This window comes from Quercus lobata, chromosome 11 (assembly GCF_001633185.2).
Source record: "Quercus lobata isolate SW786 chromosome 11, ValleyOak3.0 Primary Assembly, whole genome shotgun sequence".
Lineage (NCBI taxonomy): Eukaryota > Viridiplantae > Streptophyta > Magnoliopsida > Fagales > Fagaceae > Quercus > Quercus lobata.
The window spans coordinates 51,986,736-51,998,793 of NC_044914.1; the positions used below are offsets into that span (position 1 = coordinate 51,986,736).

At 36.6% G+C, this 12,058-nt stretch overlaps 1 protein-coding gene across 1 annotated transcript; it reads right to left on the bottom strand.

Moving 5' to 3' along the window:
- Positions 1-5,010: 5,010 nt before the first annotated feature.
- LOC115967114 (elongation factor Ts-like) lies at positions 5,011-7,514 on the bottom strand. Its single transcript, XM_031086194.1, has 4 exons — positions 7,423-7,514; positions 6,519-6,596; positions 5,527-5,607; positions 5,011-5,485 (listed from the first exon to the last, which is right to left on the bottom strand). The coding sequence occupies exons 1-4, from the start codon at positions 7,512-7,514 to the stop codon at positions 5,011-5,013; spliced, it is 726 nt and encodes a 241-aa protein (XP_030942054.1).
- Between the last annotated feature and the right edge of the window lie 4,544 nt (positions 7,515-12,058).

The window sequence follows — 12,058 nt, forward strand, 5'->3', positions numbered from 1 at the left end:
CACCATTAGACAATGAGAATTTCACCCTCTTGGTTTCAACACCATTAATCCCAACACTCATCTTTGGAGTCTTCTTAAAATTTTTAATCTCATTGAACTTCTTCTTACAGGTATTCATATGAGTCATGTACAAACCGCAACATAATGTCCTCTTGCAACAACCAATGGCCCCTTAGTAAGTTTCCATCTTCCATTACCAAGGTAGTTACAATAACCTGCTTGATCCATAGCCAATGTAGAAAACACATTCATCCTTAAATCTGGAACATGTCGCACATCCTTCAACTTCATAGTGCTACTAACATTGGTTTCAATGCATACATCACCAATTCCACAATTTTTGAGTAACTAGAATCACCCATCTTCACTATACCAAAGTCTCCTACTTTGTACGTGGTAAACAACCCCTTCGTAGAGATAATATGGTGAGGGGTTGCAGAGTCAACAATCCACTCAACATCATTATTAACAATATGCTCACACTTTTGCTCTTCAATAGAGAGCACCATAGCACCCTCAACAATCACAGTAGTTATAGGGTCTGTTTGGATTGAGTTTATTTTTGCTGAAACTGAAAACACTGTAGCAAAATAATTTTTAAATGTGTGAATAGTGTCGTGGGACCCATTTTTAATGAAAAAGTTGCTGAAAAGTGGAATTTGTGGGTCTGTAAACAGTGCACGAGTGCAATGTTCACTGTTGATTTGGTCAAATAGTGCGGCTGGGAAAAAAAAAATCAGAAAACGCAGCCCAAGATTCAGCGGAAAACGCTGAATCCAAACAGGCACATAGTATTTTTCTCACTATCATTCTTTTCATATTTTCCTTTATTTTGCTTCTTATTCCAATGCCAACAATCTCTTTTTAAGTGACCATTTCTCCCACAATGGAAGCATTTTCTAGTTTCCTTGAACTGAGATCTATCTCTTAATTGTGACCTACCATTGAATTTTCGATCATTAGGTCATCTGCTTCTACCTTTGCTCTTATTTTCCATGACAAAAACTTGATATTGTGCATTGTCTATATTCGCATCCCTCCTGCGAACCTCTTCATTTAAAATCAAATCTCAAATATCATCATATTTGAGTTTGCTTTTTCCTACAAAATTACTCACTACCATTCTCATGGCTTCCTAACTATTTGGTAAAGAAGCCAAAAGAATCAATGCACGAACTTGATTATCAAATTCAATTTCCACTATGGATAATTGATTTGTGATTTTATTGAACTTATTCAAATGCTGTGCTACAAAAGTGCCTTCTGCCTTCTTCAAATTAAATAACTTCTTCATCAAATACACCTAGTTGTTAGCTGACGGCTTTTCATACATGCTAGAAAAAAGCCTTCATCAAATCCACTGTGGTCTTTTCTTTCACAACATTGTGCGCAACTGATCTTAACAGAGTTAATCAAATAACTCTCAATACCTATCTATCAAGAAGGTTCCAGTCTTCATCCTTCATAGTTTCAAGTTTCATCCCCAAAAGAGGCAGATGCAATTTCTTTCCATAGAGATAATTTTCAATTTGCATCCTCCAATACTCGAAGTCTGTTCCATCAAACTTCTCAATTCCTAAAGCCTTACCTTCTTCTCCGGCCATCGCTTCCACTTTAACCTTGGCTCTAATACCACTTGTTGGGTCCCAAATAATATTATTAGAAAAACTATCAATTCAAAATAGTGAACACAAATATTTATGTAGAAAACCCTTTCTCTTTAAAGGGAAAAACCACGGGACAAATTTCGAATAATTTCACCACTATCAAATCAATTACAATAATTCTTGTATATACTTCACGGCTAAAGAAAAAATCTCTCTTATTTTTCTTTACTCTCACACACAAATTATCTTTCTCAAAGGCGACAACATTTTGCTCTTTTTTTTTTTTTTCTTCTCCACACACAGCTTTCTTTTCTGGCTGTCTTTTTTCTCTAAGCGGCTTCCTCTTGGTTGCTCTCTTTTTCCTTGTACGACAATCCTTGTTACTACTCTCACCTTTGCTCTTTGTGCGACAATCATTTTTCTCTATTCTTCAATCTGCTGCACACCTAAAAACTTAATATATATATATATATATATATATAAATATATATTGTCTTTATATATTACCTGTACGGGGAATGGCCCCAGGGTCATTGGGCCTTAGACTCTGGCCTTGTAGCATTATGCGGGGCAAGGCCCCAAGCCCGTTCGACATAGGGCCCGGACCTCTAGATACAACACTTGGTTCTCTCCTCGTCGAACATATCACCTGGATCCAGACATCCCTTGAGACCCAAAGTGAGCCCAATAGACATAATAGGACCATTTTGCCTTGAACATCAAAAGCGAACCACTCCCAATCAATCTCAACTTGGTCAGGTGAGTGGTTGCTTGGCAAAACGATGCCTCGGCTTCCCGGTATTGCCTTTGGTGATGTCGTTGCCAAGCAGGCTTTTGGAGGTAGGAATCAATTCCAATACCACTACCACCTCACCCACCTAAACGCCCACCTAAAGATGATGAAATTGGACCCCCATTCGCACTATCAATGGGGAGTAATCATAGCACCTCCACTAATCCTAGCCTATAAATAGGAGAAGAGAATGAGGAAAATGGGGTTGGCAATTCTGGGAAAAACGCTGAGAGAAAAGAACAAGTACACAAAGACAGTAAGGGAGTGACTTAGTGAGGATAAAAACCTGAGGAAACAGGAGTGTAATTAGATTGCTGAATAGAGGATCACCCATAGTAGGAAACCCAAAGCCCACTATATAAATAGATTGTGAGCCCAAATAGTGATTAAGTCCAACTACCACATTTTGGGTACGTATAGAGCTCAAGTAAAGGTTGAGCCCAATATCCATATTTTAGGTATGCACATTACCCAACTGACTTACACTCCTAGTAGCACATGAATCCTAATCTATATATATATATATATATATATAACTGAAGTCTCTACTGGCACCACAATTTTCCACGTTAGCATAATATTTAAAAAATAAAAAATAAAAATAAAAACATTATAACACCTCAAAACCCTAGTAACCTTACCCCTCTTTCAAGTTAAGAAATATAAAACTACAGTTTCTGCAAACTCTCTCTCTCCAAACGTAAATATCAAATTCAACCCCTTTAATTTCTCTTTATATTTTTGAGGCTTCTATACAGTTATAGTGAGTTATGCTACTTTGTTTTTTGTATGTGTGTGTATAGATGGTCATAATACTCCGGTATTCCAAGTGAAATTTGTGTTTTCGTTAATTGAAAGCCTTAGAGAGATAAGTGTTGCAGTTTGGAACAACAATACAAAAGACGATTTCATTGGCAGCGGAAAGTAATTACTTTGTCTCATATTTTTGTTTTTTGAATTGATTTTGTGTGTTTTTTAGACCCTTTTGGATCAATTTTGTTAATTGGGTGTTTTTTTTTTTTTTTTGATAGGGTTCAATTGGGGAAGGTTCTTTCAAAGGGTTACGACGATCACACTTGATGTCTGTATACTAATAGTGGGGGGTAAGTGCTATAAATTACTAACCCTTTTAAGTGTATAATCTGTTTCTAAAATTATCTATAATATTTTGTCCTCCGAAAATTTTATCTCTTTAATTTTAGTATATTGTGTTTCTTAAGTTATAGACAGATTTTCTTTATTTCTTATTTTCAATAATAAATCATTTTATTGCAATACCGGTAATTGTTTGAGAAATTCAATATGTTCATATCTCTATAGAATAAAGAATAGTAGAAGCCAATTTTATTACAACTACTTAAATTGAGTTGACTTAATTCCGTACAATTACAAAGTATAGCATGAAAGATAATGAAATTAATTGTTGTAATTTTTATTTTCTTTCCATGTTTTGAATTTCCATGTATTTATTGTTAATGGGAAATTAAGGCTCAGTTGCACAATATGTGTAAATTCTTCAGAAAGCTACTTTAAATAGTAAGTCAATGTGTCTCTTACATTTGGGTATTAGTTAGAATTATTTTCAAATGATTGTACTAATAAAAGTGAATGTGTATAAATTTTGTTTAACTATCCCGTACATCGCACAGGTTAGCGACTAGTTCACTTGAATTTGGAGACTATACTACTACCTGCTAGCCACGGAATAATAATAATACAAACCCATATGTGGGCTTTTACTTCTTGAGTTGGACGACATGCTTTATGCACCCAACACCAAGAAAATTTTATCCATTTATTTTCTTTGTGTGTGCAGCTTGAGCAAAGAAAAATGGTGTTTTTTTCTTTTCACTCCCTCACATTCTCAATGTGTATTTTTCTATCTCTTCATTCGGACTGCACCTCTCAAAACTCTCTGTGTCTTGCTCTCAATATTTTGGTTTCCACTCACTGAAGGCCTTGGTCTCTCTCTGTGTCTCCATTTCTCACACGCTAACCAAAATGGCTGAATGGCCTTTGTTTGCCTCAGCCAAAAACCAGCGTGTCCAACACGCCTCAAGTCATGTCTCATTTAATGAAGGCTGACTTTTCTACCAGCTTGCAAGACAAGCTCATTTAGAGCTTTGATAAGGTGTGAGCTGGACTTATGATGCACCCAACATATGGGACTGTCTTTGTTTGTTCTTATGGTAATTTTTTTTTTTTTTTTTTTGAGGTTAATCTTATAACTATTTTGTTTTAAGGGACTATTTGGTAGACATTTCAAACAATCATTTTCAGTTTTTAAATAATATTACATATTTTTTACATATTTTTTATCCACATTTACGTATTTCAAAAAATTACAACCAACATTATTTAAATTCCTCTACCAAACAGGTGCTTAATCTTTTAGATATAATACACCGAACAATTCAAAACTTCAAACACTGATCGCCAAACTAAAATATGTTCCTTTGCAAATGTCTAATTGTCATCTCCTTTTCAATAAAGTGCACGCATAAGAACATGGAAAAAAAATATGAATACTTTGGTTTCTTCTCCTTTAATGTGTAAAAATCCACCATCCCAAAACTGCTTCACGCTGAAAATGATGTGCTTTTATTCATCTCATGCTTCAATTCCTGTTTTTGTATTTTCAATTGTTTCCCCAAGAGTGAACCGAACAAACCTTTTTACTTCTATATTCTCCCCAATTGTAGCTATAGTTTGTTTCAACAAGTCCTTAACCAGAATATTGTCATTCTTATTGAAAGGTTGCTCTAGAATAGCAAGCTCTCTAAGCATCTTTGAGACCCTTCCCTCAACAATTTTCTCTCTAATGTTCTCAGGTTTTGATAGGAGGTCATCATCTCGTTGCATTTCAAGCTCTCTTTCCTTGTTCACAAAGCTCTCCGGAATGTTCTCAATGGATACAAACTGCACTTTCGGGCAGACCGCGACCTGCATTGCCAGATCATCAACCAAGTCCTTAAAATTTTCACTTCTACAAACAAAGTCAGTCTCGCAGTTCACTTCAGTTAAAACCCCTATACGAGAATCATGAATGTAGGACCCAATTCTACCGTTAGCTGCAATTTGGCTGGATTTTTGTCAGCATTGTCAGCAATTGAAAGACCAAGAGACTTCTTGCAATCCATCATCTCTGCTACAGGTTCTTCTTGTGGTTGTTTAAGTAATGCGGCAGAGATTGATACTGTTTGTTGGCTGCAATAGGGAGTTTGAATAAACATAACATTTGTAAGATATCGAAAGAAAATGTTTGCCTTATTTCAACTATTTGTGTGAAAAGAAATAATATATACTTGTTGGTATGTTAAGCTACTTCAACAATAAGATAAAGATCCATTTAAGAAAATCATGTATGAATATAGCTAGGTTTACTAATTTTGTTCGTAAAGTTCAATTTAGTCATTCAACTATTTATTGTGATTTGTGATAATTTAGTCTGTCAACTTTCAGAATCAAGTTAATTTAATGCTTAGGCATAATTGACCAATGGTAATGCTATTCTTAGGTGCACATAAAAAAGGCTCCTATTTCATGCTCAGAGTAATATTAAAGGGAAGAATTTAATAATGGGTTCCATTAAAGGTGCCACATGAACTTCTTCATAAGATGTAGCCTCTTAGTATCTCCTAAGTTCTTAGGATCTCGTGGAGAACTAAAAATATATGTACATTTATGCTAAACTTACAAATCAAGTCGTTTTGGGTCCAAGTAAGTTGGAATATTTGGACGCAAGATCATCAAATTTTATCACCATAATGAGGCAACTAGGAGAAGTATAACAGGGGTTTTGCAGAAGCTGCCACATTTAAGAAGGAAACCACACTCTCTACAACATTATAAAAGCTGCTAGAAATCATCAACATGTCTACTTATGCTTTGTAAGATTAAATATATATGTTTTTGTTTTTGGTTTTATGGTTTTTGGTTTTTGGTTTTTGGTTTTTGGTTTTTGGTTTTTTTTTTTATTATATAATTTTTGTTGTTAATGCTAGCCAAATATAGAAACATTTGTCACCACTATCTATTTGTTCACTAAAAAAAACAATAGTAATAGACAAAAATTATTTGGCAAGAGAAAAGGGATACGGAGAATGAAGGAAACTTACAGCAACAACGCATCCAAGATTTCTATGTCATGATCCATGGGATATTTCTGGATGGATACAACGGAAATATCTAACTCCCTGAATATTGGAGAAACGTCAAGTACTAGAAAATTTAGGTAAATAATATCCGGTCCAGGTGGCCGGCTTTCGATTCTTACTCCTATTAGGGATGATCGACTGCAAGAGTGAATAATACTTGGGATAAATCTATCATCATTGAGATATTCCCGCTTCCCAACAATTTCTTCATGAACGATTAGACGACCCTCAAGCCACTCGCGCTTATCTAGATCATAAGAGTAGATAATCAAATCATGCATCCTCAACCAGACTATCGAACAAAACCCTAGAGAGTATTACCAACCATGGCAGCTCTATTAGAACACCTTTTAGTATCCCAACGACGTAGCAAGTACATGGGAGGCTCAAGAGCTGTCCAACAACGAATGGTTATATCGAATGTGTAGAATGTACTAGATTGATAAAAACCTACACGATTGTTGCCAAGATTCAATGGAAGGAATGGAACAACAAGAATATGTTTTTTGGACTCTAAGAAGAGCCGCAAATATCTGATCATAAGTGCTTGTGGTAATCTCAGATGGAGGATTGGGTAACGATTCCCGCGTCCCTAAACTCGGGTCGAAAACCTCCATCCAATGTTGTTCTTGTGGAAGAGTAGATTTTAAACTACCTAAAACATACAACCATCACTAGGATGGTCAAGGTCTAAGGTACAGACTTGGTTTGTACACTTGCTAAAACAATAGAGTCGTGAGCCTAAATCTGCAATATTGTGATTGTGTTTGTGAAGCTCCACTGTTGAAAATGGATTGAGCTTTTGCCTTTTTTTGAAGAAGAAGAAAAGGTTTCTGCGTTTGGGTCTGGGGCCTTAATTGCATACCACTCCATCTCCATTGTTTTGCTTCTATGTGAAGCTGGTTTGCGACAGTCATACCCACCAAAAACGATCACTGGTCTATCATCGTTTTCCATAGTAATAAGAGCTAACGGTTGAGCTTAGGGTTAGGGTTAGGGTTGAGAATTGAGAGTTGAGAGGAGACAGAGAACAAGAGAGCTAAAAGGGATACGTGTAGTTAGTAGTTACATGCTCGATCTCAAAATCTATAGGCCTTTTTGTGGGCTGACATTGCTAAGGCCCTCAAGGTGCTACTATATTGGACAATGGGCTACTTTCTTATTTATGCTCTAGCTACCCTATATACGGTCATTATTTTGGGCTCACATCCACCTGAAATTATTTACAGTCATTCATATCTTAAAAAAAAAAAAAACAAATTATTTAAGATTATAATAATATAAGAATATAAATAATCTAGAATACATACATACATGTACATAACATGTATAATATTAATGTGATTATATTGAATTTATTAAAATTGTGCTACATCTGGTATCAGAACAAAATTTCAATCTATTTGAAGCATAGTCATGGGTCAAGCGAGGATCATAATTAAAAAAAAAAAAAAAAAAAAAAAAAAAAACCTGCAATCGCCAAACCACTATATCCCTCCAATAGCTATCGTTTGAATCCATCCACCTCATGTTCAATCATTCAAATCTAGCCACCAAATGTTACATCTATCACAATAGCCCAACACTAAAAGAAGAGGGAGAGAAGATAAATACTCATTGTTACTTTTTATTTTTTTGGGTAAAAAAAAAAACTTATAATGTCTACTCATGATAATAGTTCTTTATTGTTAGACTACAACATTACTCGGTTTTGTAAACAGGGTTTAAACCTCAAATCTCTTATTTAACCATCAGATACTTTAATAGTTAAGCTAACTAAAACTCACTTGTAATCCTTGAAATTCAATTCTTGCAGCAAAGTTTTTCCCTTTTTATTTATTTATTTGACACCCTATGGTATGCCCATGCTATTAAGACTTTTTATTTGATATTTGTCGGGTTGATTTTGGAAAGGGTAAATAAAATGGGAAATGGCCCAATCACCCCTTGGATTTGAGAAAAAATGAATGTAAAGGGAAAAGTCAAGTTCAAAATTTACACTACTTATCAAGTAGGCTCTACATCAATTTACACTATTTATCAAGTACGCTAGCGATGCGCGCGCGCGCGCGCGCACACACACACACACACACACAGAGAGAGAGAGAGAGAGAGAGAGAGAGAGAGAGAGAGAGAGAGAGAGAGAGAGAGCATTACTGTGTTGCCACATATACAAAAATCATTAATAAGCCACAATTATAGGGTAATTTGCGCGCGCGCGCGCACGCACACACACACACACAGAGAGAGAGAGAGAGAGAGAGAGCATTACTGTGTTGCCACATATACAAAAATCATTAATAAGCCACAATTATAGGGTAATTTGATTACTAAACTAAGAAACTTGCTAAATGTTCAAAACCTCATTAGAGAACTTCCAATGAAATCAAAAGTATTTTCTTAGCTAAAAATGGTGATATTGAAATTTCAGATACAAAGAGCAGAGCAACTATTGTTACTAATGCATGATAGTGCCCAAACACATAAGCTTTTTCATAGACCCTCATATTTTGAAAATAGTGCCAACTAGCAAAATCTATGTTTTGGGAAAATGAAAACCACCAAAATAAAGCCTGATCATGACCGTCCAAAATCACACTCCGTTAATTCCTTGCTATATTGTATAGGTTTGGGCCCTGCATTGGAAAATAAAAATATTTGTGTTGTGACTTGTTGAAGTTTAGCAAAAACAGCAATCAACAACTGTATATTGCATGCCTACAAAACACAACTGAAAAAAAAAATTATACTTTTTTTTTAAAAAAATTGTCATTTTGGTCCTAGATAAGTTTCATTTTTATCAATTTGATTGTATAAGTTCACAGTTATTTTCAATGTCTGTACTTTCGCCCGTTTCTTTTGTTAAGTATTAAAAAAAAAACTAAAAAACTAAAAAACAATTAAAATTTATTTTTAAGAAAAGACAAAAAGACAAAATATACTTATTAAGTTTGGTCATAAGTTTATTTTTGTCAAACACAAAACTTATTAAAGAATGGATCAATTAATTTTTTTTTTGGGATAATAAAAAATATATATTATAATATTTTTTAAAAATTAAAAAATAATATATATATATAGATATATAGTAAAATAAAAAAATAAAAAAACCTTAAAGATGTAATTTGTATTCTTTTTGAAAAAACAAAATAAATATGTTGAATGCCCTGTTGTCCCTACCACAGTCACCACCATAAACCCAACCACCACCGGCCACTACAAACCCAACCACCAACAACCACCATCAACCATCACATAACCAATTAACCTGAAAAAATCATAATCAAAATCAAAACCTATTAATCTCAAAATTAATATCAAAACCCATCTACCAAAACCCACAACCCACCATCGTTGAATCCCATAAACCATCCCAGTCATCGATCCACCACCCCCAATTGGCCACCATCAAAACCCACAAACTCATGAATCAACCCACCACCGATCCTCCAAAACCCAAGAACAAATGTTATTTTAACCCAAAAAAAAAAAAAAAAAAGCAAAGAGGGCAATGATGACGAGGGTGGGGGATGGGTTGAGGCGATGAGATTGATGTGTGGAGGATTTGGGCTTGGGTTTAATAGAGATGGAGGAGTAAAGGTTGAAAATGGAATAGAAGAAGAGATGGGGATGTGTCAGTTAAGGCCGTCAGCGCGACATCGATCAGAGAAGAAGACAAGTTGCAACTTCCTATGTATTACGTCAGCCAGGCTTTCCAGGGTGCCAAGGCGTGGTATCCTCGCATAGAGAAGATCATCTTCGCCTTGATTGTGGCTTCGAGAAAACTTTGTCCATACTTTCAAGCCAACCCCATCATTGTAATGACAGACCAACCCATCAAAAAATCAATGAACAAACCTAAAACGGCAGGATGAATGGTACAGTAGGCAATCGAGCTCAGTCAGTTTGACATAAAATACCGTCCACGGACAGCCATAAAAGCTCAGACGTTGGCCGATTTCATAGTATAATTCACCACCCCCGAGAGCATAGAAAGTCTCTAGACGGTAAACACTGATGGGTCGTCCATTCATAAGGAGCAAGCATCATTATCACTTCCCCTGAAAAAGATGTTCTCAAGTACGGGGTCCAGCTCAAATTCCCTGTAACCAATAATGAGGCAAAATATGAGGCCCTGTTGACGGGATTGAAAATTGCTCGCGCACTTGGAGGTGAAATATTGTGCTCAAGAGCGACTCACAGCTCGTCATAGGGCAGGTGAGAGGGGAATTCGAAGCAAAAGAGGCAAGGATGCAGAAGTATCTCAAACTGACGAATCAGCTGGTAAGTGCCTTTAATTACGTAGAGTTCATTCAGTTCCCCAAGGATCAGAACGCTGAAGCTGACGAGGAAGCATAAAGCACCTCAACGGACAACCAAGATAAAATGCTTTATTGGACGATGGAAGAACAAAACTCTCCTAACATCCAAGGACTTCAAACTTTCTCGGTGCACACCGACCCTAGATGGACTAGCCCGATTTTGTCGTTCCTTCGAGAAGGACGATTGCCGCCAGATCCAGAAGAAGCTAAAAAGGTCCAAAAACGCACAGCCAGATTTACGATACTTAATGATGAACTCTACAAAAGGGGCTACTTTCAACCATATTTGAGATGTGTAGAAGAGGAAGAAGCCAAATACGTCCTGGAAGAAGTGCACGGGGGAATCTGCGGAGACCACATAGGGGCAAAATCCCTCATCAGGAAGATCATGAGAACGGGCTACTTTTGGCCAACAATGCAGCAAGACACAGCCGATTTCATGAAGAAGTGTGATAATTGCCAAAGGTATGGAAATGTTCAACAAATCCCTGGAGAAAAGATGACCACAATTTCCTCGCCTTGGCCATTCGCACAGTGGGGGATCAACATCATAGGTCCCTTACCCCAAGGAAAGAGACAAATGAAGTTCTTGCTCTTCGCGATCGACTACTTCACAAAATGGTTGGAAGCTGAAGCCCTGGCAACAATCACCGAGGTAAAGGTACAAAATTTTGTATGGAAAAATATTGTTTGCAGGTTCGGGATACCCAAGACGATCATATCAGATAACGGTCGTCAGTTCGACAGCCAAAAGTTCAGATCATTTTGCTCGGACTTGGGTATCAAAAACAGATACTCATCGCCAGGTCACCCTTAGGCCAATGGACAGACAGAAGTCTGCTCAAGATTATCAAGTCCTGATTAGTGGGGGCAAAGGGAACGTGGGCTGAAGAGTTACCAAGTGTCTTGTGGGCATACAGGACGACAGCACGAACACCAACAAAAGAAACACCATTCAGCCTAACATATGGTATAGAAGCAGTCATCCCGGTTGAAGTAGGGCTCACCAGCCTTAGGAGAGAATTCTTTGACGAGCGAATCAATGACGACCAATTGAAGTAGAACTTGGACTGTCTGGACGAAGTTAGAGACCAGGCATCCCAAAGAATGGCCAAATACCAGCAGAAGATAGCCGAGTATTATAATCGGAGAGTGAAGCTGAGAAGATTCAATGTTGGA

Bases quoted from the DNA above. Each gene is read 5' to 3' on its own strand.
- LOC115967114 (XM_031086194.1), bottom strand. From the start codon at position 7,514: ATGGAAAACGATGATAGACCAGTGATCGTTTTTGGTGGGTATGACTGT. The intron at 6,597-7,422 runs GTATGCAATTAA...TCCAATATTCAG, and splicing joins AAAACAATGGAGATGGAGTG to GGAGTTAGATATTTCCGTTG. The intron at 5,608-6,518 runs GTAAGTTTCCTT...TCCCTATTGCAG, and splicing joins ATCTTGGATGCGTTGTTGCT to CCAACAAACAGTATCAATCT.